The 27,707-nt window shown below is 40.5% G+C and overlaps 1 protein-coding gene across 5 annotated transcripts in view; it reads right to left on the reverse strand.

Moving 5' to 3' along the window:
- The window catches only part of Sphkap (SPHK1 interactor, AKAP domain containing), a 152,970-nt gene extending 126,992 nt beyond the window's left edge, over nt 1-25,978 (reverse strand). Inside the window, exons 1-2 of one of the 5 annotated variants that reach the window (XM_006496575.4) lie at nt 25,547-25,952; nt 2,461-2,539 (exon numbers count right to left, since the gene is read on the reverse strand). In XM_006496575.4, coding sequence (XP_006496638.1) covers nt 2,461-2,539; nt 25,547-25,574 — 107 coding nt within the window. In that variant the 5' untranslated portion in view covers nt 25,575-25,952. Of the gene's footprint in view, nt 1-2,460; nt 2,540-24,897; nt 25,285-25,546 lie in introns of those variants that run through there. The other 4 variants (NM_001356547.1, XM_006496576.4, XM_006496577.4 and 1 more) reach the window with 4 other exon arrangements.
- Nucleotides 25,979-27,707: the final 1,729 nt, after the last annotated feature.

The following is a 27,707-nucleotide window of genomic DNA, read 5'->3' on the forward strand; positions in this document are numbered from 1 at the left end:
CTCTCTGCCTCTCTGCCTCTCTGCCTCTCTCTGCCTCTCTCTGCCTCTCTCTGCCTCTCTCTGCCTCTCTCTGCCTCTCTCTGCCTCTCTCTGCCTCTCTCTGCCTCCTCTCTGCCTCTCTGCCTCTCTGCCTCCCTCCCTCTCTGCCTCCCTCCCTCTCTGCCTCCCTCCCTCTCTGCCTCCCTCTCTCTCTGCCTCCCTCTCTCTCTGCCTCCCTCTCTCTCTGCCTGCCTCTCTGCCTGCCTCTCTGCCTGCCTCTCTCTGCCTCTCTCTGCCTCTCTCTGCCTCTCTCTGCCTCTCTCTGCCTCTCTCTGCCTCTCTCTGCCTCTCTCTGCCTCTCTCTGCCTCTGCCTCTGCCTCTGCCTCTGCCTCTGCCTCTGCCTCTGCCTCTGCCTCTGCCTCTGCCTCTGCCTCTGCCTCTGCCTCTGCCTCTGCCTCTGCCTCTGCCTCTGCCTCTGCCTCTGCCTCTGCCTCTGCCTCCCAAGTGCTGGGATCAAAGGTGTGTGCCACCACTGACTAGCTATGTGCTACATTTATACAGTAGAGTACTACTCAGCTATAAAGAACAATGATTTCATGAAATTCATAGGCAAGTGGATGGAACTAGAAAATATCAATCTGAGTGAGGTAACCCAATTACAAAAGAACACACATGGTATGCACTCACTGATGAATGTATATTAACTCAAAAACTCAGAATACCCAAGATACAATTCACAGACCACAAGAAGCTCAAGAAGAAGGAAGGCCAAACTGTGGGTGCTTTCGTCCTTCTTAAAAGGGGGAACAAAATATTCATAGGAGGAAATACAGAGACAAAGTGTGGAGCAGAGACTGAAGGAAAGGCCATCCAGAGACTGCCCCACCTGGGGATTTATCCCATATACAGTCACCAATCCCAGACACTATTGTGGATGCCAAGAAGTGCATGCCAACAGAAGCTGTCTCCTGAGAGGTTCTGCCAGAGCCTGACAAATACAAATGTGGATGTTTGCAGCCAAACATTGTACTGAGCACAGGGTCCCCAACAGAGGAGTTAGAAAAAGGACCGAAGGAGCTGAAGGGGTTTGCAACCCTATAAGAAGAACAACAATATCAACCAACCAGACCCCCCAGAGCTCCCACAGACTAAACCACCAACCAAAGAGTACACATGGAGGGACTCATGGCTCCAGCCACATATGTAGCGGAGGATGGCCTTGTTGGGCATGAATGGGAGGAGAGGCTCTTGGTCCTGTGAAGGCTTGATGCCCCAGTGTAGGAGAATGCCAGGGAGGGGAGGTGGGAGTGGGTGAGTGGGTGGTGGAACATACTCATAGAAGCATGGGTGAGAGTGTGGGGTAGGAGGATTCCTAGAGGGGTGGAACCAAGAAAGGGGATAACATTTGAAATGTAAATAAAGAATATCTTAAAGTTAAAAAAACAAAACAAAACAAAACAAAAAAAAAACCAAAAAACAAAACTTGAATTGGGGTCCCATTCGGCTTTCATTGCACTGACTCTGGGAATGATATTTATTCTTGTTGAGACATTTAATCTCTGCTAAATGAGGCTGATGTTAATCATTTTATAATATCCTTAGTGTAAAAAGGCAATTTCAATGAAAACTAGACACATTTCATTGAGTACCTGTTCTATTAACTGGGACAAGACTTTTACAGTTGTCATTTCCTTGTCTTGGTGACATGTCACGGTAGGTGCTCCTAGCCTGTTATATTCATAAGGACACTGAGCCACAGAGTCTGTGTTTGTTCAGGTTGTTGCTCAGAAGGCTGAGTCTAGAAGAACCTGCCCCCTACTCTACAGTCTTCCCTAGACTCCCAGCTGTTCTCACATGGTGTCCTGCCATGGAGAAATGTTTTTGATAGGATTTTCTGATTTTATTACATTTTGGGGTCTAGAGAAAAGCAATGCTGACTGGGAGTAAGGATCAGCATGGGAAGCTACCTTTAGGGTTCCAGTTGGGTTGGGAAGTAGGTCATCAATAAACACAACAGTGGGTGTGGGCTTGCAATGAAGATGGCGCAGAAAGCAAACCTGGTTTTAAGTTTTGGGACACAGAGTTCTGCCTAAGTAAAGTTCTGACTACCTGTCATGGCACTGAGATGTCTCCTATTTTCTTGGAGTCCATTAAACTGGAAAAAGATAGGAAGACACTGAGGGATGGAACATAAGTGTTCACAGTATTGAAATATTTCCTAATGCCTTAAAGTCTTTTCAGCTGGAGAGGTGCACGGCACTGAAGGGATAGAACACAGAGGTTAAATGTGACAGTAAACAAGAGGCCAGGTGTACACCACAGTTTGTGTTTCCACAACTGTACCATCAACCAATAAATCTAGAACATCAGGGTCAAAATATTCAACCATGTACCCTGGGGCCTCATGGGTACTATCATTAAGAAGACCCTGATCATGACTTGGCATTATAATCCCCTGGACCCCAGGCCCCACAACCAACCTGGATTCTTGGCAGTGTCTCTTGACCGGCAGGGCAGCAGAAAGGCAGGTAGCAGAGTTTGGTTCAACTACCCACATGGCTGATGGAGAGGACCACACCCACCATAAAGGGGTTAGAAACACCAGCAGATTTGGAGAGGAAGCCAGAGAAGAGAGGATGGGGGAAAAAAAGAAAGAAGTTTTAGTATCATTTAAGAGGAAAGAAAGATTCACAGCATGCCAGTTTTTGCATATCAGTGGCTAAATGGGCATGTTCTAGCAAATACTTGAAAATGCAGGAAAGGATCTAGGGATTCCAGACATTTGAATGTATGCAATCTGACTTGGATTGGCTTGGGTCCCAATGGACTTGTATTTGTAACTGTTCATCACATCTTCATTCATCAGAAATAGCTTTCATTCTGCAGGTAAGAGTCTTAGCCCTTCTCAATTCATTTTATGCACTTTTTCCCCTGACTAAATTTTAAGAGCATAATAAGGCAATGCATCATTTTAGACATTCGTTCTCTAAAATATTTGTAGCCAAGCTTTGTATGTAATGCATGTGTGTAAGCTCATGTTACTTTTGGAATGCAAATGAATAGTATAAGACTTTAAATCTCAGTACCATGAGATGACTATAACTATGACGGGGCAATACATATGGCTAGGAATATCTATCCAGCCTAGCTGGAGGTGAAAAGGAACTGTCAGTAAAATAGTATTTATCTTATTGCCTCCTAGCTACTGGTAACTCATTAGAATACAAAGCAATTTTATTTTGTGAGTGAAGCTAATAGAGCCATACCAGAGACCTCACAGCAAAAACCCTGGTGTGGGACTGAGAAGGACAAGCATGAGAGTGACCATCTTTGGTGAGATGAAAATACCTTCATTTACTCTTGCAGGCTATTTTTCATGGAGCACAGAATTTTAAACTAGCAATTAGTCTTTCTGACATATCCAAAATATCATCTGTTTGCTTTGATGAAGTTGGCCATCAATCTAACTGTTGGTTTTGAAGTTTTAAGGTCACAGATTTTTTTTTCTGACTCTTATTTAAAAAGATCTTTTAAACATGGTTTTGCCTGGTGGTACTTGCTCACAAGTACGTTTTATACTGTCTGTTCTTCTGTTCTTTTGATAAGTTTCCAATATCTATTGGTAAGTTTCAAGTATTTATTATCATGCTAGAACCATGGCTCATCAGGTGAAAGAGTATGTGTTTCTCTCGCAGAGAACCTGGGTTTGCACCCATATGGTGCCTCACAACCATCTATAGCTCCACTTCTAGATGATCAACACTCTCTAATGAACTCTGCAAGCAACAAGAATCTCAACAAGAATATATGTTGCCCATACACACAAGCAGCCAAAACATTTATTCATGTAAAGTAAAATGAATAATTATAAAAAGAAGTATTAGCAATTTTAGTTTTGTTGTGTGTGTGGGTGGGTGGGGGGGAAATGATTCATGAGACTAGGCCGGGGCCTAGCAAACACAGAAGTGGATGCTCACAGTCAGCTATTGGATGGATCACAGGGCTCCCAATGGAGGAGCTAGAGAAAGTAACCAAGGAGCTAAAGGGGTCTGCAACCCTATAGGTGGAACAACATTATGAACTAACCAGTACCCCGGAGCTCTTGACTCTAGCTGCATATGTATCAAAAGATGGCCTAGTCGGCCATCACTGGAAAGAGAGGCCGATTGGTCTTGCAAACTTTATATGCCTCAGTACAGGGGAATGCCAGGGCCAAGAAGTAGGAGTGGGTGGGTAGGGGAGTGTGAGGGCATGGGGAACTTTTGGGATAGCATTGGAAATGTAAATGAAGAAAATACCTAATTAAAAAAAAAGAAAAAAATAAGATATAATACTAGAGCTAAAACTCACAGTCATTTAACAGTTACTGATCATGAAAGAAAGGACATAACTAGAAAGGATAATAGTGTCAACGGGCTGTAAGGTTGGGGAAAATGTAAGATGAAGGAGAGTGAGGAATATTTGTAAACAAAGACCAAAAAAGAAAGACCTAGCTTGTTGACTGAAAGGTTTTCAGAGATAATAGTGGTGCAAAGCAGAAGGCAATAGTCGTTATCTAGCCTAAAGATGCAGCAACTTCACGCCATAGCAATAAGCTATGGCAAAAACAATAACATCAACAATAGCAAAGTTAGTTATTATGTAGTTTAAGTAGTAGTCTTATGTAGCTTGAATATTCTCTATCAGAATTGCTTAGGATCAGAAATGTTTTGGCATTTAGACATTTTGGGGGGGGAGGTGGTTGGAATATTTGCATACACCTAATGACTTATCTTGGAGGTGGGTCCTAAGCCTAAACCAGGGTTTATTTGCTCTGTGTAGAACTAGCACACACAGTCTGAAAGGAGCATTATACAATATTTCAGTGTCCCTGATCTCAACTGCAACTGCCATATGAGGTCAGACATCAAATATCCCCTTGTGGTAATTTGTCAGTACTTGAAAGTTTTGGACACTGAAGTCTTAGATTTGCATTTATAATCTGGGCACACCCATCTTGCATGCCAATTTTGAGAAGTCAGTCAGTTACTTTCCATTTTACATAAAGGTTGTTGGCAGAGGTAGCCCCACAGTTCTTTTTTTTCCCATTTATTTCTGTATTTATTCATTCATTTGTTTGTTTATTCATTCACTTTACATCCTGATCACTGCCCTCACCCTACTTTAGATTTTTAAACGTGAGCCTTTTCAAATAATATTGTGAATTGTTCCTTAAAAACAAATAATTGTTAGAATATGCATCATGGTTTTAGTTTTTAAAGTATACCTTGCATATATAGGTACCACATAGCATATTTATTCTAAAATAAAGCAGGCAATTCCAAATGACTGGGACTCATGGAGGCTGGCAGAGATCAGAGAGCCTGTATGGGTCTGACCCAGGTCTTTTACATATGCCATGGTAGAGTGTAACTAGGTGTTCTTTTCGGTTTCCTTACAGTGAAAGCAGGGGCTGTCTCTGACTCCTTTTCCTGTTTGTGGGACCCTTTTTCTCCTACTGGGTTGCCTTGTCCAGCCGTGATGTGATGGTATGATGCCTGGTCTTATTGTAGTTTGTTATACTTTGTTGGGTTGATGTCCTTGGGAGGCCTGCTTTGTTCTGAGAGAGGCAAAGGTGGATGTATAGGAGGGAGAGGGGAGGTAGAAAGAGAGACTGAGGAAAGGTGATGGAGGAGAAACTGTAGCTTAGATATAATATGTGAAAGAAGAATAAAAAATAAAATAAAATAAAATAAAATAAAATAAAATAAAATAAAATAAAGCAGGCCCTTAAAACACCCAGGTAAAGAAATACAGGATGCGAATTTATTGGTAATGTTCTTAAATTGTAATTCATTTGTTTAAAATGTAATATAACACTATTCTATCATTGAGTACATAGGTTTGATTTTGCTGGAGTGTTGTTACATGTCTCAGACACATAATGGAGTGGATGATACTCTATGCAGGACCGAAACAGCTTTCTCCACCAAGAAGTTTTACACTAACAGAGATTGAATAGCACAATCCTGTGTTGGAAAGGGAAGCTGAGGGGTTGATCTTTCCACAACCCTACTCTCATGCTTGATTTAAGAAGCAACTTCAAAGCATCAGATTTTAGCATGAGGCACGAAAATGTGTGAAAGAATAAAATATTTCCTTTCTTCATTCTCATATGAATTTCAATTACCTCAAAACAAACTTATTTGTCATCAAATGGACAAAGGACAAATCCTCATTTGAGTCCTAAAGTCTAATGTTTAGATGCCTGTCACGAACACAGAGAAAAGTATATCTGCATATTTCACCTCATAAAAAGTGTGAGAGCAAAATTACCAGTTAAAGCAATCTCAGGTTATAAAGAATGGTTGTATTTTAGTATCTGATTAGTCTTCTAATTGTGTATCTGAAGGAAAAATTCTTCTTGAATAAAATAATAAAACCTTTTGTTGGGTTATCACTGACTAAATTATATTTTGACACATGTGAATAAACCATTTTAAAGCTGTCTTATAAGGTTTACTATTTAGCCCAACTAGAAAGACCTTTAAAAACAGTACCTAGTGACTTTCCTTCCTTGTAAGTACATTTATTCCTAGTAACAAAGCCATTCCCTGAGGACCACCAGTCATTATCGCGGTATTCAATTGCAGTTTTCCATCCCATTTACTGTCAATGATTGTGGGATCGCTGGCACAGTTTTCTTATTGTGCCTAACACTACCATGCTCTCTTACAGAAAGTGAGTTGGAGGCTAGGAGACAGGCCTAGCACCTCCATCAGAGGTTAGCTGAATATCTTTGCCATTCATTCAGCTGTCTTGTTGCTAAGAGTGAATTGGGTTAGTATTCTTTGCTTTCTAAATGTAAATAATGAAAAAAAAAAGTAACTGACATCCAGACTCTTACACATTTATAACTTCATACAGCTCTTATTAATAGAAGACTGCTATTATAGCCTGTATGAATCATATCAACAAGAAAAGAGAAGTGCTCTCGAAAGAGATCTCAAAATGTGCAGAATAAAAATGCCCATGTTAGATTTTTTTTTTAATAACTTTATAAACTCCTAAATAGCCAAGATTCGGGAAACCTGGAACTTTTCTTGGAGACTGCATTTCATCTTCTCCAGAGAAAGCAGAGCATGGAATTTTCCTGAGGTTTAGAGATGAGCATGTTTCCTAATTATTAGGACAATAGAGCCATTGGCGCAGCAGGTCTGTGTTGCTGCCTCATTAAATGCTGCTGGGAAGAGTGAGTTGAGAGCAGAAAGTGAGCAAACCCAGCCATGGTTGTTATGTAAAGACTGTCTTGCTGTTAAGTAACTTCGGACACACTAGTTTTCTTGCATGAAATATGGCAAGAGAGCCACCACGGATTTCCAAGAGAAATCTTGCAAAGTTAGTATTTCTTGCAAATTATACTTGTAAACAAATGGAGCTTTCATGGGGATTATGTAGGAGGAGTGAAGCCTCAGAGTGTAAAAGTCCTGCTTTCCTGTGTCTCAGGGAGGAAACAGCAGGTTGTAGGTTTATTAGCTGTTTCTAGGCAGAGTGGAATGGACTGTGTCCTATATAGAAGAGCATCATGGTGAGAAATGTCTTCCCTTGGGAAGGATTATTTAAGCTAAAATGTGTCACCTAAGAGAACAGAATGGTTTCTTCTTCACCTACTTTGAGATGAGAGTAGTACTTGACATGTTTGCTTGTAATCTGCCTGCACTGGATTCTCCAACTCCTGATGCATGTACCTCAACTGTAGCTATGAACCAACTACAAGATCTAGGCCCAGATGCTGCTATAATCTGGATCTTTAGCATTTAGAGACTGCGTCCCTTGAGTGATACACTGGAAGAGGCCATGTGACATTTAGCAGTTGACATAGTGAGAATTGTCAGAGACCATCCCGTGAGAAAGTGAGCCCTTCATAATCTCCCTAACAGGCCAAATGACCTTGTACTAAGAGCTGGTTATCACCCCCCTTCTTCCCTATTCCTTTCTTGGCACCTGAGGCTGTAAAAGCTGAATTATAGACCCCTCTTCCCTATCTCTTCCTGAGTTCCCATGCCATCCAAGGACATGAGTTATGCCTGAGCCCAGCCTGACCCCCCCACCCCCAAGGCTGTCAAGGAGGATCGATGTTCCAGAGATAAGATCCAGAGTGCCTGCTGCCTGGCGCCTGACTTCGGCCCCCATGTCAGCAGATGCCCACTTCTTTGTTCTTTGTATAATTCTCCCTCGACCCCTCCCATATTCCCCGCGATGTATGCTTTAAAAAGAAGGCACCTCAGCCTAATAAACGAGACCTTGATAGGTTAAATCTACTTGGTCGTCCTGCTCTCTTTCTTTTCCTTCCATTTCCTTCCAGGTTCGAGGTCCCCCTCGCACCCACGAATAACTGAATCCCGCGGGACGGGATAGAGAATCTTTAAATCATGAAGGTTTTTTTGAAGTAGATGGTAGTGTCTTTTTCACTTTTCCTCTTTCGTTTCCTGGGGTGAGGAACATGTGCTTTTCTGCTGTGATATAGGGAAAATTACCAACAGTGGGTCCCACCGATCATGAAAAGATAATTTAAAAGTCTGGTTATAAGTGAACTCTTTCTCTCTCTCTCTCTCTCTCTCTCTCTCTCTCTCCCTCTTTCCCTCCCTCCTTTCCTTCTTCCTTTCTTTTTTCTTTCTTTCTCTCTCTCTCTCCCTCCCTCCCTCCCTCCCTTCTTCTTCCCTCCCTCCTTTCTTCCCTCCCTCCCTCCTTTCTTTCTTTCTTTCTTTTATTCTTTCTTTCTTTCTTTCTTTCTTTCTTTCTTTCTTTCTTTCTTTCTTTCTGTATGAGTGCTCTGTCCATATGTGCACCTGCATGCCAGAAGAGGGTATTAGATCCCTTTATAGATGGTCATGGACCACCATCTGGTTTCTAGGAAACTGAACTCAGGACTTCTGGAAAGGCAACCAGTGTTCTTAACTGCTGAACCATCTCACTGGCCCCCATAGAATACAATCTTGGACTCAGGAACCCAATCCTGTATCTTCCTCCCTCCACACAGCTTCCCACCCCACACCCTGGACCATTATTCCCATCCCACACCCTGGACCATTATACAGCACTGCCCAGCTCTATGGGCACAAACTGGTGTATATTGAATATCATGGAAACACAAATCATGTCTATCTAAATATGTAAGTTTTTTACTAATAGCTTCAAACAATGCAAGACAGAACAGTACTTGTAAAGTGAAAATGAGCAAGGCAGGGTCTCGATGATGAGAGCAGAGTGGAGCATCTGGATCATTAGCAATGGAACATCTGCTACTCACCTATGCTATTGTTGTTGTTTAAATAGAAATTGCATTGAGAGGAATTATGAGTCCATTTGGTCCAATGCAGGTGTTTGTGTTGCTTTGGGATTAGAGGTGATCATATTTTAGACTGTAAGCACTGAAGCCCGGAGGGTACTACTGTAGTTTGATTGTTTAACAGTTGCTATGAAAACTATTACTGCAGAACATTGAGAAAAAGCATCAACAAAAGTGACACTGCTTATTTTCAAAGATAATTTAGATGACTACAGAAGGGCAGTAGATATCTTGTCTAAGTTTGATAATTGTGTTATTTAAAAGGAAAAGAGCACCAGCCATGAAAGTAGGCATCAAATTTTAATTACGGATGGGTTTTACTTGAAGTATAGTTGTATAGCCTGATGCTCTGTGCTTAAGACCAATGTAGAAATGCCAGGGGACAGCAGCATGTCAGACATGGTGGAGCAAATTATGATAGAGAAGCTTGCAAAAGGCCAGGGAGTCTGCAGCAGGGTGAGCAACACACACAGACTTGTTTATTATGGGACAATTATCTAGAGAATTTAATCAGCATTGCTGAGCAGTGTTGGCCATATATCTAAACTTCTTCTACTCACTGCTCAAACTGGCTACTAATAGTTTTCATCTGTTTTTCTCTCTTACAGACCTGAGAAAGAAATGTGAAAGCATACACACACAGACACACAGATACAGAGACACAGAGACAGACACACAGAAACGCACACACACATATCACACTATACCACACACATCACACACACACCACACAAACCACACACACACACATACACACACACACACACACACACACACACACACACACACACACCACACCACACCAAACACACAGACACAATACAGGGACAAACACAAAGACACATACCACTTATACATACCACACCACACATGGACATAATATACACTCACACAAAGACATATAGCACACACACACACCACCATACAAACACATACACAGCATACACTCATCACAAACATACATAACACATTATACATACCAAACACCCAGACAAACCACAAAAACACACAAACACATAGACAGATACACACTCACATACCTCATACCATACATACACACATATACATATATCACACACACACACACACACACACACACACACATACACGATTGCAATTGGAATTTACCTCTTTCCGGTCTACCTCTGTAATTTTATTCTATGTTAAGAAGGCTAAGAGACCAATTACAAACAGATGTTGTACAAGTGGTTAAATGGGCCACGAGTTGGCACTATTCTAGAGTCATCCGTTTATCCTAAAGAATCTCATCTCTCTGATACATTCAGCCTAGAATCATATTTCTGCTCTCGTCACCCTACTTCTACATGAGCTTTGGAATCTATCCACAGCTGCTGGTCATCCATATGCACTTTTTGTTTTCTATCTATTGAAATTCAACTTATTTTCATCTGATCTGCTTTCTTCCCCCTCCCCCACAAAGGAATTTAGGAATTTCAGTTGTTTTTGTTTTTGTTGTTGTTGTTTGTTTTGTTTTTTGACATTAAAAACAAGCCCAGATATCCCAAACCAAAGATAAGTTGGATTGATCTTCGACCCTTTTCTCTTTATCTTGAATATTTACTCTGTTATGAAAATCTTCCAGTTCAGCTAAGTATGATTTGCTTTCCATCCCATTCTTTACATTTTCATTATCCCTGTGAATATACAACCCATCCTCCTGTATTCTAGATGACAAAAACAAGACCGAAGTATGGAATAAAGTTTGAGGGGAGGGATTAAATGAAAATCATACATTATTAAAGTCATTGAAGTGGGGATGGAGACCAGAATGAAGTCTAAAATCAACTGTGCACAGGACAGGAGAGTCTCTTAATAGCAGGAGTACTGAGTAGAGGGCTTGCTCAGGAGCCATATAGAAAGGGAAAACACATTTTCTAACATTTCCATGAGCTGACATGGTTTTACACTTTGGTATAAGACACTCATAAATATTAGCTTCCTGCTTTCCTACAGATACTCAGAGAAGCAAGCTCTCTCTCAATCTCTCTCTCTCTCTCTCTCTCTCTCTCTCTCTCTCTCTTGTTTACATTTCAAAGATATGGCTCCTTGGTCCTTCAGGAAGACAGTTCTGTTATGTAAACTGCCAAGAGACTTTGAAAATGATTCATTGCTCAAAAGATCAGAGACTGAATCACAAATTGGAAAAAAAAATGTAAAGACATTACTCTAGGAAATTAGAGTTCTTGGACTATCTAACGTCAGTTTTTAAAAAACCTATGGTAAAGTTACTTGCTTTGAGAATCAAACTAAGACTTTCTTAGTCAATTGCACACATGGGGCTTCCTCCCTTCTTCTCTATTCTTATTTCAGATTATAGGGAACTAAAGACTATGCTCTTGTGCAATTTTTGCTACATTAGTACCACAATTTCCTTATATGATAGACTATAAACCAGCAGTTCTCAAACTGTGTGTCATGACTCTTTTGCCTAAGACCATCAGAAAACAACAGATATTTATATTACAATTAATAACAGTAGCAAATTACATTTATGAAGTAGCAACAATGAAAATAATTTTATGGTTGGGACTCACCACATCATAAAGAACCAACCATATTAAAAGGTCACAGGCATTAGGAATATTGAGAACCACTGCTTTAAATAGGCTCTGTATAAATATACACATATAGTTTCCATGACATTTTTTCATTTAGTGTGACAATACAGCCTCCAAGAGCATCTAACTAAAACCCTAACACCAGGTTTGAGATTTCTCTTTTGAATTTTTGGCCAGGTTGGCTCAAGAGACTTCTAAAATATTACAGACTACCTATTACCTCTGGTTGTCTTCCAGAGATAGTAGGTAAGTCCTGATTGCTGTAGACACCAAGCACTTCAAAAACAGGGCTCAGAGACCCCTGAGCTGGACAAGAGCCGAATGATTCCTCCCTTCACAGTACCAGAAAGCACCATGCAAGCTTTCCAAAGGAGGAAGGGCATTCCTATCTAGCTATGATGCTTATGCACCACATCAATGACCAGCATGGGAGGACAGACACTGAGTTGTCTCAATCTTAGAACAAGAATTTTCACCCATGACTTGCATTTCACCATCAATGAACCATGAAAACTTCACGAGAAATTTTCCCTGAAGCATAGATATGCAAGACATTAAAGCATGTTTACAAAGTACTTTTGATTATGATGGGTGGTCTTACCAAGTGGGTTCCACGCTTTTGTGCTAAGGATTTTATAGTTAAAATGCCTTGTTAATTGGGTTACAGGTATGGTGCTAAATATAAAAATGTTAATAGGGTTTTAGCACATACTCCTTCAGGAATTTATCTCATGAACAACAATGGTGGCCTTGTGGAGGAAATCAACATAAGTCAGAAAATATTTAGAAATATTTAGAACATTCAGCTTTCTCTATGAACCAACCCTTGTACAATCTAAAGTCAACCCACATTCTAGGCTGTCATTGTCTGCCTCTAAGCAGAGGACTCTACACAAGTAGACCCAGAACAGAAAAATGCCTTGTGTGCTTGCCATTCTGTTATACATACATTAACAATTCAAAATACGAAGTGGGAGAGTGCTGGTGACTTCATGATATAGGTGCTAATTTGTAGAAAAGACTCTTTTACATTTGAATTACACTCAGTCAAATCAATTAGATCCACATGTATGAGCCTTTAATCTTAAGATATATCTCTATTTCAACTTGAACAAGACTGTCAGTTTGGCCATTTTTATTACATTTTATTTGTGCATCCACTCAAAGCTGTCAATATCTAGTGGAAAGGATATGATGAAGTGAGTTCTTTACTGTTAACATCAATCCCAAGGAGTATAAAGCACACCTGTAATGCATCTTGCTATAGTAATTTGACCTAAAAAAAAAATGAGATAGCCAGAGCACAGAGGTTGGTAGGGAAGCCAGCCCTACTTAGAGAAAGTGTCATGAGGGGGTAGTGAAAACCTAGGAAAGAGAGACTTTTTGTTCCAGAAGAAGCTGACTCACTAGTACTGCACTCCAAATGGAACAGATCTTGGTGTCCCACTTTCAAAGTGAGCCGAGAGGCAGCTGCCTGCCAGTGAGCATCTGGGAATCGGCAGCCACACCAGGAAGCGACAGTAGAAAAGGTTTACAGTAAGCTTCAGAATCACACATGACCCTCGAGAGGGCAGTAGCTCTTTCGTTATAAAAGAGAGAGTTCTAAGAACACAAAGAAAATAGTGTTGAGCACTTGGTAAATATTAAGGGAAACACTGTTGTGTATGATGACACTGTATGTATGATGTATTTCCAGTAGTCAACTGACCAATTCCCTACCTTACAGGCACATGTGTTGTGGCAGTCTTCCTGGAGAGATGCAACACACACACACACACACACACACACACACACACACACACTCACACCTACCTAATCACCCCAGAGAGAGTCTATGGCAGACAAAATAATGGTGCACCAATGTTGAAATTTGTCAACTGGCAAGTTTTCCATTGGCTTATCAAAAGGTGTATGAGTGATGGAGTATTTACAAGGAATAGGAATAACTTAAAAGTGGCTACATCATTGAAAAGCCCACCCAAACATAGGTGATGATGCCTGCAAACCTAGGGCTCTCTCTGCATTTCCATGCAATGCTATAGTCTGAACAAACCTCCTCTCACACTTTGGCTGCTCAAAGTTTCCACCCCCAGCACTGTTCACAACATTTTATGCTGTTGGGAAGGGACCTCAAGAATCTTCCAAGGCAATGTTTTCCAGGACATGGTGATCTTCCTTCACTTGCTGGTACCGCTTCAAGTTTGTAAGCCTCCTCTTTCATCCAGGAACAGATGTTTCAATTCAGTGCCTGACAATGCTCCATTTGTACATTGTAAAATCATTTCTCCACTCTTCGAATCATCTACCTACTCTCTTTCTTCCTTTCCTCCCTCATCTCCTCCTCCTTTTCTCTTTTGCCCTATTCTCTTATATTACAGAAATGAAGCTATTACCAAGACAACTAGCTGTACCAATCTATAATAAGCATGAAAGGTCAACATGTATCCAGGCAGGTATAGGAATACTCAGCACCTTCCTTGCTACAAGCATTGAGAATGTGATAATATGTCAACTGACATCTTGAAGAAGAACCATCCTGGTTGCCTTCTCATCTTTTTGTGTGAGAAATATTACAACTTCCTGGGTATCTGTTTCTAGTGTTTCCTGATATCTTTTTATATCTTGAACAACAACAACAACACCCCCCCCCAAAAAAAAACCAAAACCAAAACAAACAAACAAACCTCAAATGGCCTTTTAATGTCACCACTCTTGAATAGACCTGGGGATCCTGTGATTTTTTTTTTTTTTTTTTTTTTTTTTTTTTTTTTTAGCAGTCTGCTCTACCAAGCTCTGCTCTCAAGTATTATGCTACTGAAATGGCTTCTCAAACCAGTGTTCTTTTATCTGCAGCACAGGCTAGTTAATGCAGTAAATGTGAAGTTTAGGGTTTAATGTCATTATTTTTCTTAAAATATAGAATTGGACAAAATTACACCATGTGGCTATATGTCAAAAAGAAACCCGAGAACAGTCTCACCCTATACTTAGGAAGACAGCTAATTCTATTCCCTAATAAGCTGCTAAATAACAAGACCACTTCAGTGAGCATATTTCAAAGAAGGACTTCAACAGTGCTCCATGTATAGCATTCATGTATTTGAGTAGTCCTTGAGAATTTGATGGCTAGAGCTCTACTACACTTAATGACTCATTTGTGATATTAGAAGAACAAATGGTGCTGTCTCTTTACTTTAATAAAGACGGAAAGAAAAAGGAGGGAGAAAGAGAAGAGAAAAATGAAAAAAATTCATGCAGCATTTCAAATGTCAAATTTTAGTTCAATTACTGCCCATGGGAGGCATGAGAGTGATATCCCTAAGAAACTTGGTGACTAGTCCTTAGAAGCCACAAGTATGTTATTTTCTGGGGCAAAGAAGGATTAAGGTTTAAAATGGAATTAATTAGATGGCCTTAGTATACAAAGATTACACTGGATTATCTAGGATGCAGTATTATTAATAGTATAAGAGGGAGGCCGAAGAGAAGGTCAGATATCAGAGGTTAAGAGTCAGAGGGATGTTATATGACCTCAACACACAAGAACTGCTAGATTTTCAGATGGAGTTGGTAGCTATGGGGCTTGATGTATAGCAGCCTATAGAAATTAGAAGGACCCAGTTCCTTTAGTACAATCTCCATGAAAGGATGTGTCCTGTTGACACTTATGCTCATTCCAAGATGCAGCAGGCTTCTGAACTGTGAGGTAACAAAGATAAGTGTTGTTTTAAACCTAACTGCTTTGAAAAGCAGTACAATTTATTATTTTTTAAATGAATTTGAGTATCTGAAACCATGGCGGCTGTTCTATGAAATTTAAATAACTAGTTCAATAAATTGGCTATTTGTTGTATATTTAAAATGAAAGGAATAAAAGGAAATTGTTATAGTGTGGATGTGAAATGTCCCACATAGAAAAATATATTTGAACAGTTGGTACTCAGCTGGTGGAGCCCTTCTGGAAGGCTGGGCAACCTTTAGAAGATAACTAGCTTTAGAGCTGGGTGAGGGCAGGCCTTGAGATGTAAGTATCTATACAATCCTTATCCACTCTCTGTTTCCTGGCTGTTAATTCAACAAAATGGCTGAGCATTTCATATTCCTTCCCCTATGCCTTCCTCAATAAGATATATAATATATCTTTGTTATAGTAGCACTGGACACCTAAAACTATGTCTTACTTATCAACTATCTACCTCAGACTTGGGTGGGGAACTAACATTCCAAGCTTCTCAAAAGAATTAAAAAAAAAAAAAAAAAAGAAAATACTTCCAAGGGATAAAAACAACCAACAGAACCAAGTATGATAGAATTGTTGGAACTGTTGAAAATTAAATAGTAATTATCATTTGAATGGCTGTGGCAGACCAAGTGGACAGTGTGGAAACTCACATGAAAGCTGTATGATGAAAGCAAATGGAAATTCTAAGTCAGTGAAATATTGGCCTTTGTCAGTCACCAACTGAATTACCTCCACTAAGGGAAGGTTGAGGTTGGAGGCAAAGCAAGAAATAGACTAAGGTAGGAAGTAGATTTGAAGACGTCATCTTGAACCTTTTCTAAGTTAATAATGTCAGCAAATTATAGACCTAAGAAGTTTAGAGACTATCACCAGAGTAATATGATAGAGATGCTATCTCACTCCTTGGCTCATTATATTCAAATTGCTCAAAACAAGACAAAGAAAATCTTGAAAGTAGAGGGGACAAAAGATAGGTCACATGGAAATTAATAATGCTGTGATGAGAACAGCAAAATGGAGAGAGTTGATTCAGATGGAGATATATGACAAAGGACTAGATGCACTGGTCAGAGATAAACATGCTACAGCAGGCTGTGGAGGAGAAAGGAGCATGACAAGGAGAACCAAAAGCTGATATTTCCCATTGTTGGTTTGGAGTTAATAGTCTGAGAAGCCAGCACCCTGCACACCACCGGGGAGAGGTGTCTCTATCATGAGAAAAGTGCGCTGCTCAGTTTGGTGCAGTCTCCCAAGGTGGGAAGGCTATAATGAAACACCAAGTGGCAAAGATAAAGAGGCATGGTAGGTCTTCTGCATCCCCTCAGAGCCCTAGTTATTGAAAAGACTGGCAGCCCCTAGCCCCAATGTATATACACCTGAAGAGGATGTTATAAAAGACAACTCAGGAGGAGGGAGTAATTATACCCCAAATTTTATTTTGATTATTGATTTTTATATTATTTAATAATATACATTTTTAAAATTTTTAATAAAAATATTTGTATATAAGACCTGAAATGTTGAAACTGCTTGCAGGAGCCAAAACCAAAACCAAAAAGCCATCAATGTACTCATAGACAAGAACTTTTTGAAAAGGACTCTAATAGCACAAATAATTATGATAATAATGAACAAATTAGATTAAATTAAATTTAAAACCTCCAAGGCAAAGAAACAAACACCAGAATGAACAGAGCACTTACAGAATATTGAAAATATCTTTGTCCATATACAGCAGATATGTTTTTAATGTTTAAAATATATAAAACTGCAAAACTTAAATACAGAAAACAAAATTTTGCAACCCATGAATGGGTCTAATAAACTCAACAGAGTGTTTTCAAAAGAAAAAACACAAATGGCTAATAAATTTTTGGGAAATGTTCAATATCTCTAGTCATAAAAAATGAATATGAAAATTATTTCAAAATTTCATCTTATCCTGACAAGAGCGGCTAACATTAAGAAAATAAATGATAACAAATGCTGGTGATGACATAGAAAATGATCAACCCTGTGAGCTGCTGGTGTGATCATAAACTTCTGTAGTGTCTTAGTGTCAGGGTTTCTATTCCTGCACAAGCATCATGACTAAGAAGCAAGTTGGGGAGGAAAGGGTTTATTCAGCTTACACCTCCACATTGCTGTTCATCGCCAAAGGAAGTCAGGACTGGAACTCAAGCAGGTCAGGAAGCAGGAGCTGATGCAGAGGCCATGGAGGGATGTTCCTTACTGGCTTGCTTCCCCTGGCTTGCTCAGCCTGCTCTCTTATAGAACCCAAGACTACCAGCCCAGGAATGGCACCACCCACAATGGGCCCTCCTGCCTTGATCACTAATTGAGAAAATGCCTTACAGCTGGATCTCATGGAGGCATTTCCTCAAGGGAGGCTCCTTTCTCTGTGATAACTCCAGCTGGTGTCAAGTTGACACAAAAACCCAGCAAGTACATTTAGCCACCCTAGAAAGCCTTATGGTTTTCTTTTCTTTTTTTTTTTAAGATTTATTTATTCATTATATGTAAGTACACTATAGCTGTCTTCAGACACACCAGAAGAGGACATCAGATCTCATTACGGATGGTTGTGAGCCACCATGTGGTTGGTGGGATTTGAACTCAGGACCTTTGGAAGAGCAGACAGTGCTCTTACCCGCTGAGCCATCTTGCCAGCCCACCTCCTGGTTTTCTTAAAACAAACAAACAAACAAGGCAAAAAACAAAACAAAACAAACCCCTACAAAAATAGAACTACCATGTTCTGGGGAGATACTTGCTCATCTATTGCTCTACTATTCACAGTAACTAAGAAGCAAATGTTTACCAACCGATGAGTGGATAAACAGAATGTAGTCAATGTAACAACTGTTGCATATTATTCATCACAAAGAAAAATAGAATGATGAGATTTTACATGGAAATAGATGGAACCAGAAATGATTTCCTAAAATGTTATACATTCAGAAAGGCAAAAGGATGCATGTTTTCTTCCCATGTAGCTCTTAGATTTACATGTGTGTGTGTGTGTGTGTGTGTGTGTGTGTGTGTGTGTGTGTGTGTGTGTATGGAGGAGGTATAGGTGAAGAGACTAGAAAGGTGATCATGAAAGAAGGGTTTAAAAGGAGAACAACAAAACAAAAAGCAACACAAAACCCTAGACATGGAAAGGATGGAAAGGGACTAACTGGGCCAGCTGGAGATCCGTAGGTGGTTGGGGGAGTAGTGGAGAAGGACCAAGAAAAACCAAAATATGTAAGAAAATGCTACAGAAATCCCTTTACTTTGCACACTAACCCAAAAACTCCTTGAAAATAGCTTTCTATTTTGAGCTATATACTTAAAAAGAGTATGTTTCACAAAGTCAAGGGAAAGTAGTTTTAACATTCATTGCTAACAGGCCTTCTCCACAGGAAATACTGAAGGAAGGTTTTTGTTGTTGTTGTTGTTTGTTTGCTTGCTTGCTTTTAACAGAAGCTATGTAATACACACAAAAGCCCAATGTTATGAGAATAAATTATCCAAAACTTCAAAAGTGAAGGAAAATGCATCAAACTTTTTAGAGTATTCTAAAGTGACTTAATAGAAATATGACAACATACATTGTTTATGCCACTCGTAAAAATAAAATGTAAGCCAACCAAAGGCAAGAATTTGAATATATAATTAATCTGGATGTGAAGGGATACATTATAATTTGAAAGTACATTCTGATTATTTAAAAATATGCATTCTAATGTCTGTGGTATCAACTTTTGCTTTAGCAAACTATAAATAGTGAATCAGCAGAGGAGCTAGCATTGAATTATAAGCATTTTCCAATTAACCACAAGTAAAGTACACAAGAGGAAAAATAAATTTAAAAAGAAGGCAGATTGTACAAATAGAAAATCTAGTCCCATCTACGATGTTAATGCACATAGGTGAGGTAGTTATATTAAAAGAGATTATTAGCTGGGCAGTGGTGGCTCATGCTTTAATCCCAGCACTTGGGAGACAGAGGCAGGTGGATTTCTGAGTTCAAGGCCACCCTGGTCTACAGAGTGAGTTCCAGGACAGCCAGAGCTACACAGAGAAACCCTGTCTCGAAAAAACAAAAGAAAGAAGAAAAGAGAAAGAGAGAGAGAGAGAGAGAGAGAGAGAGAGAGAGAGAGAGAGAGAGAGAGATTATTAGGTGATATTTTAAAAGGTATGTCCTAATAGACTGTCTTGACTGTCTTCAGTAACTTTAAATATGAAGATATAGACTAGACAAAGATAAGCCAGAAAAAATACAGAGAATCTTAAAAATATCAGTTAAGGAAAGAAAATACAATGACCACACCTAGAGGTTTTGATGTTGTTTGTTTGTTTGCTTTTAAGTGGGATCACCAGGTAATCCATAAACAGAGCCACTTTTACTCAGTCCCCATACACAAGGCTATCTCAACTCACCTCACAGGACTCTCAGGTGCTGTTATTGCTCCTTTAGTCAGGTGATAAAACTAGTCACAGAGTTCCTAAAAATCTTTCTTCTAGGATAACTGCTAGGTGGCAGGTGCTCTTGGGTGCTGGGTAGCCTTCTTCACTAAGGAGCAATCCTTTGAAGCACTTACTATAAACTTGTTTCTCTTCACCCATGGGGCAATCTTAAAGAGAAATGACCCTTCTTCGAAGCTCAGCTCTCTTGCAGAACTATTTCAGTTCTCTCATATGACTTGATCTTTGTTCTGTCTAGGGAGTTACATGTTCATTCTTATAAGGCCTAATTGACCATCACTGGCATCATAGAAGGGGTGGCATTATAGAAGGTTATAAACAAAAAGGACCCAGATGATTGCTATAGTTCCTGTGCATGTCAGAAAATCTAGGAGGAGCCAATGAGCACCTTAGATAGAGAGTAACTGCTGTTATTTTGTGAAGAGGGCATAAACGTTCTAATATCAAACACACCAGCATTTCTTCCTTCCTCCCTAAAGTTCCATGTAGAGAACTCTCTCACAGACAGACAATACTAGCCATGAGAATCCCTTATGGACAAGGAGCTCTGTGAGAGATGGCTTACAGGAACCACAGAGATGGAGGCATGTGCCCATAAGAGGTGCCAGTAAGGTAAAACATTATTGGTAGACATCATGAGTATTTTTAACGGTGTTTTGATTAGAAATTACTTTGAGAATTCCTGTTTCTTTATCACGTGCCCTTTACTCAGAAGCACTGTTGACACTTCGAATCTTGTATGTTTGAATAGATTCTGAACTCCTAGGGTCTCTTTCTCTAGGAAGTTACTTCTGGAGTGGTAGTTCCCTGCCTTTTATGAACTGGGGAATACCCAATGCAGCTCAAAGCTGGATCTGAGAAGAGAATGTTACATTCAATGACTCAAGGCTGCATGTGACCTTAACATGACCCATCCCCAACACACACACACACACACACACACACACACACACACACACACACACACGAGCTGACCAAACCTTCCTCTTTGTAAAGAGGACATAGAAATGAAGCTATGACCCTGCATTTCTGTCTTTCTATGAATTCGAAAACCTATAAACATTTACTAAAATATATTATTGGGCGGCTTTAGCTTAGTATGCAGTTTGGAGTTGTTTTGGTACTTTAAAAGTAGGGTCCCCCCCCCTTGGTCCTAACAATATGAGTGATGTGTTGCTAAATTAAACTTTAGGTTGAGTAAAATAAAAATGACAAGACAATGAAATCAATAACACACCACACAAATATATATGAATATCCCCACAAATATACAAGCATATAAATGCAACAAACACACATACAAACATATATGTTTGCACACACATGCACACACCCAAACACATATATTTCAAAATAAACTTTTGGGTTCTTCTTCAAAGGCCCATATAAAAAGTATGTGATTAAAATAGAATCCAGCATTCTATAAACAAAAAGAACAACTCTATATAGTATAAAAATGTAAATGAATATTGAGAAAGAGAATAACTCTTCAACTTCCAATTCTAGCTCAAATGTGGCATAGATAAAAAATGATTTTTGCTCTTCTCTTGCTCTTGCTCTCTCCGCCTTTCCCCCCTCTCTCCCCATTCCCCTCCCTGCTCTGTGCTCATGGCTGACCTCTACTCCTCTCTCTCTCTCTCTCTCTCTCTCTCTCTCTGCCTTTCTCTGTCTCTATTTAACCCCCTCCCCATGCCCTAAATAAACTCTATTGAAATGTTTTGTTTGTAACTTTTTTTTAAAAGGGCATTTCAAGGCTTGTGCTTTGAAGATCATCTTGCATCCCGGCTGCCCCTATATGTCTGAGAATGATGTTACCATTATGGCCAGGCCATCATTTCTTCTCTCCTATAAAAAACAACTGTGATTTCATAGCCAATACAAGAAAGAAAAAAAAAAAGGCTAGACTTGAAGCCAAAGGACTTTGAGGTGTCCTAGGTGTCATGTATGTGGACTTTTAAATCTGGTATTTACTTTATTTAATTTCCTTTTGCTTCAAAGGTATTGCTAGCAAGTAGAAGTAATATCTGCTATAATTAACTCCCAGGGATGCAATGATCAAATAATCTAATATATGAAATGACACTTAATAAATTCTAAATGTGATTCTGTACACAGTTGCTTATGTAGATGATATTGACTTTCGTCTGTAAAGGGTAGCTGTGGTGCAGGAATAACAGCTACAAGAATCACTTAAGAGAGAACCTCGATTCTTTTTTTTTTCCAAACACCTAATTATGTGATTTAGGGAAATAAACTTCATAAAACAAATAAGTGAATAAGTGTTTCCAAAACTTTTAGCTGTAAAAGTAGCCAAACCGAAGCAAAAGCCTTCATTTTCTTTTAAACATTTTATTTCTACCAGACTACTAGCCAGAAAAGAGCATGAAATTCTGGGTTTATAATACATCTGCTGCAAAGGATATTGATTTCTCTAGTGCCTGATTTTCTTCCTGGAGACATTTTCGGGCTTCTCTTTGCAGAGGTTTTTAAAAGTCTTTGCCCCAGTACAGGGGAACGCCAGGGCCAAAAAGGGGGAGTGGGTGGGAAGGGGAGTGGGGGTGGGTGGGTATGGGGGACTTTTGCTATAGCATTGGAAATGTAAATGAGCTAAATACCTAATAAAAAATGGAAAAGAAAAAAAAAGTCTTTAATCTGCTTCATACAACTTATATATTTGAAAATTAAAATCATCACAGTGAAAATAAGGTGAAACTTTTGCAAATACAAGGTTAATAGATTATAATATCTCGTAGAACTGTCAACATTTTCATTGTTAAAAAGCCATGTTTTAAAGTTACCAAATTATTAATCAAATTCTGGTCTGAGATGATACACCACAGAGTATTGCTGGATTAGTGTCCCAGTTATATTCTGTTTTACCTGAAATCACCAAGCAAGTAAAAAAATTCTAACAGCACAAAATATCCTATAATTAAACCATTTCCCCGAAATCTTGTTGTTTTTTCTGCTCATTACTGAATAGATGTCTAAATTATTTTATCTTACTTAAACGAAATGCTGTTATTTTAATCACTGACTTAACTTTATTAAATACTGAGAGTGTTTCTGATCTGCACAATATATGCTTGATCTATAATGATTTGTTATTACTTGATCATTTTGCCACTTTCTCAAAAACACTTGTGTAGAATATCCAACTGCCAGTTCTTCAAAACTCAAGCTTGCCTAAATAAGTCTAGTGATTAATACAAGGCATACAGGTATCAGTTCAAATTCTAATTCTGCTTTCACATATATGTGGAAAGTTAATTCCCATGGCCTCTCATGAGATCTGATGAGAGAGAAATTGGGATTCTTACCTGCACTAAAGCAAAGAAATGAACAAAGATGCTCCAAGAGATGAGACTATTATTCTGACTTAGGGGAGAGGCGATGTTTCTTGGTAAGTAAGTGGTAATAGTCAGAAGGTTTATTTCTGGAGATATGCTATCAAGATTCAGATGTGGGCCTTCAATTAGTTTGCTTGCTCTTTATAAAGCCACCTCTGTCGCCACCCCATAAAAGATCTCAGTAAGTTATCGGAATGCTTTATTTCTAATCCTTTAGGAAATGTTCCAGGATTAGATGGAAATTGAGTCAGGATTGAGCCACACTCCTGACGATCTGAAAAGATAGCTTTAAAGTAAACAATTCGTTATGAAAAACACCTTTTAAAAAGATTTTTTTAATTTTTAATTTTTATTTTTTGGAATTGGGGGACTACTTAGTTCACCATTTCAGTTTGTAGGAATGGGGGTAGAAACTGAAGATGGGACTTAGGGCCTCATGTATGCAAGGCTGGATGGAGCTTTATAAATGAGCTGTATCCTTAGCCCTGAACACTTCAATTCAAAGAAGCATTTCTCCAGACAGTAAACAGCAAACCTCTAGCTCAACTTTTAAAACGTTGTTGAACTTTTACCTACATCGACAACAATGGTTAATTTTAAGGCTTTTAAAATCTTCCCTCCCATAGCTCTATACTTGCTTTTCCAGACATGAGGCTGAAATAGAGAGACTCAGTGTTCATCTGTTCCCATTTGAGCCAGAGAGCTAGAGCCTCACTTAGGCTCCAGGCATTGTATAGAAACCTCAAAGTCCTTTGCTAGATTTACAGAGGTGGGTGATGGATGGGACGCTGGGGAGACTAGTTCTATCACACAACACGAACACTTGCAGATATAGATGGAAGGCTCTGATCCTTTGAAAGGCAATATGTAACCTGCTGTACCCCCAGCCTTATCCCAGCTCTCCCTCTATCTTGGCTACTGTCTGTGAGCCTTAGCCTGTGAGTATTGGGTCTTCCTATGTTCCTATGCAACCCAAGAATTCTAGCTCAACTTGTTTATTTCAGTGCTTGACAGTGTCAGCTGAAAACTACCTTAGTTTTTTGGGGTTGGTTGGGGTGGGGTGAGTTGGGGTGGGGAGATAAGAAGTAAGAGCCTAAAAGATTAGCCCTGAGCCTCGGTGGAGTTGAAAGGTGGGCCTGTGGGATCTCAGCATGGCAGCCCAGGCTGCAGCATTCAACAGTACTAGGAGCTCTAGGTGTGAACTGCGAATGCTCAGTTTCCTGCTGGGCAGAGAGCACAAAGGGCTCAAAGCTACCTGCTCAGTTGGGCACCTGAGAGATAGACTCGGTTCAACCCGGATATTTTTTAGGGAGAAGAACAAAAGTCATAGAGTACTGAATTCTCCAGCTGGGTCCGGAGTAGAGCAGAACAGGAGGAAAGAGAGAGGAAACACAAGACCAAACAACAAAACATTGTAACCACGTCTTTCAGGTGGCTGGACTTACCGGTCTGGGGAAGGGACTCAGACACTAGGTGGAACTAGCGCTTCAGAGATGCTAAAGGACCAAAGAGGTCTCCTCTGCCCAGGATTACAGGTGGGCTCAGGTTAGTGCCAGTGAGAGATCTAAGAGATCTCCCCCTCCCCAAGCCTACAAGACCTTGTAGCTCACTCCAAAGCCCCAAACACTAACCCAGGTTAAGGTCAACAGAACTGGAGGTAAATCAGCTTTGGTCTTGATCCCTCAGGTCTCTGTTCTCCACCTTGGAACGCATTCCAAGTCAAGGCGCAAAACTGCTCCAGGTAATATAACACTAAAAGCCCGATTCCCCAGATACCTCGCCTGGCAGAGGAGACCTCACCACCACTACCCGCCCCCAGCCCCCCCTCCCCCAGCCTTAGAGGCAGGCACCTGGCTCCAGCACACAGGCCCCACCCAGCCGGGCGCCCAGTGGGGTAGCTAACAGAATTGAAGCCCCCACCCCTCACCCCCACCTCTCAAGGGCCGATCCCAAGGATCAGTCGTGCAGGAACTTGACTTCTCCGTGGGAATCTCTAAGGAGAGCAAAGGGTGGAAAGCAACTTTGCCTATGATCTCTAGTGCCCAGCGGAGTTTGAGAGACATCACATTAGGCATATGGAGAAGCGAGTCTTACCTTTGCACAGAAAGCCGGGAGTTGACATCCATGGTTGACCGCAGGCAGAGAAAAGCTGACAGCGCAGGCGAAGGCTAAGAAGCCTGAGCGCCCTGCGCGAGGACAGAGACGTGCAGGCTGGAGCAGCAGTGACTGAGACCCGCAGCGGAGATTGATGCTCGCTCCTCCCTGGCCACCAAGCGCTGCAGAGATGTCCTGGTGGCGCCTCCTGTGGTCTGCTCAGATCTTGAAAACTGCTGGCTGGACTTGACCCTTCAGCCTAATTCCCGCCTCCCTCCCAGGTCTCGGGGGACTGACTGCCTTCTGTGCCTTTCGCTGTTGCTCCCTGCTCACTCCCCTCCCCTTAGTCCAGTCCCGCCCCTTGCTTTCTCTGGTGAACACCAAGTCTCAGCCCTGAAGTTGTTCATCCACTTGGCTGCATTTACAGGCTCACTTCTGGCAGTTCTGGCTTCCCGCTGCCCCTACTGGTGGCACACACATCCCCTTGAAGACCCTCTATTTGTCCTCTACAACAAAACAGGAGGTGCAGGCGTGGTCACTTGTGTCAATGTATCCAGCTCCTTTGCTTTCTTCTAAGCCTCTGTCCTGTTTTAACTCTCTCCTGTCTCCATGTAACTCATTTTCCTTAAATGGGACACCATCATCTCTCACCTGTTTGACCCTATGAGGAGATAAAAGTTTCAAAAACTCGCGACAGTGGCCATCCTTCTGAGGCAGCTTTCAGAACCGAAGGCAAGATTTACTGATGCTCTATTGTCTGCTCAGCATCTCTTTGAGCAGAAACAGACTTTTTTTTTAAAGAAAGAAATCAAGACACTGATGATAGCAACTCTCTGTTAAAAAGAGGGCATGGAACCTTGTGCCCTTTCTTTTTGAATTGAAAAGCAAACTAAAAATGAATACCCTGAGACTTCCAGGAATGGGAAGATGAGATAAATAAAATTTCCCCTTTTGCTTCTTGCAAGTCTAACTAGGACTCTCCATATTATGAATTGTATATAGAAAAATTCTGGCAGAAGCAAGGAGAACAACTAGGGGCCTGACCATGCAAAGAATGTAGTGGGGGTCTCTAGCCAAATGACAGAAACAGCCTAGACAGGCAGAAAATGCACAGATACCTGCTTCATGATGGCTGAATGTTAGAGGAGAAAATCCCACTCTAAACTGTAACACCAAAGGCTATGGGGGAAGTTCATATTCCAGTGTCCTGAGCTGGAAGGATGCAAGTCACTCGTAGGGTCAATTGTGCAAGAAAGACTAAGCATGGATCAGGACTTTCATCCCTTCCAGGAAGAAGCAATTGACATCTCCACAAATTGGCACCAATAGAGGGTTCTCCTAACCAGCCACAATACCACCCAGATAGATGTTATGAGAGCAAAGAAGGTGGGGAGATTTTGAGCTCTGTATAGCCCTTAGAGAACCTTGGTGGCAATTTAGAGGAGGCCTAAAGCTCAGAAGTAATGAGGTCATGTAGCAGCCTTGGTGCACATCTTTGGAGACATAGCCACAGAGCTATCAGTTAGACCAGAAAGGAACTACCTAGCAAGGCTGAGGTGTGGACCACTATCCCTTCAGAAGTAATCTGGGAGCCTAATAAGCTAATGTACTGGCAGTAATAGAGCAGCATTGTCCTGCCTGCTTTGACCTGCAAGAAGCTAGCTAAAGCAATTAAGTAAGACTCAGGCTTCAGACATATTATCCTAAGTCATCAGGTTTGTGAGGACATTATGTATCAGGCTAATAACTAATAAAAACACACAAAGCAATTAGTAGGAACCCTGAACTGACATGACAGAGATGTTAAAACAATCCTTCACATTTTTATAAACAGGTATTATAAAAGTAGAGTTGGTCTCTTGTATCAGCAATTTCCACATCTGTGAGGACATCTAATGTTTGGTAAAATGATTTGAAAAGGCAGGTCAGGTTTGCCTGAGTATCCTCAGATTTGGAACAATATCCTGGGGCAGAAAGCCAAACTCAGTATGCAAATTTAAAATAATTGAAATCACATAATGGGGAAAAAAAAAAGAAGAAGCAAAATCAAGAACAGAAGAAACACTGGCTGGCAAGCCATCCTACAGGCTTACATTTTTAGGCTTGCTCAGGCCCCTGTATGAGTGGCAGGCCAGCATGGGCTTCATCATGAGATGCAGAA

Source organism: Mus musculus, chromosome 1 (assembly GCF_000001635.26).
Source record: "Mus musculus strain C57BL/6J chromosome 1, GRCm38.p6 C57BL/6J".
Taxonomy (NCBI): domain Eukaryota; kingdom Metazoa; phylum Chordata; class Mammalia; order Rodentia; family Muridae; genus Mus; species Mus musculus.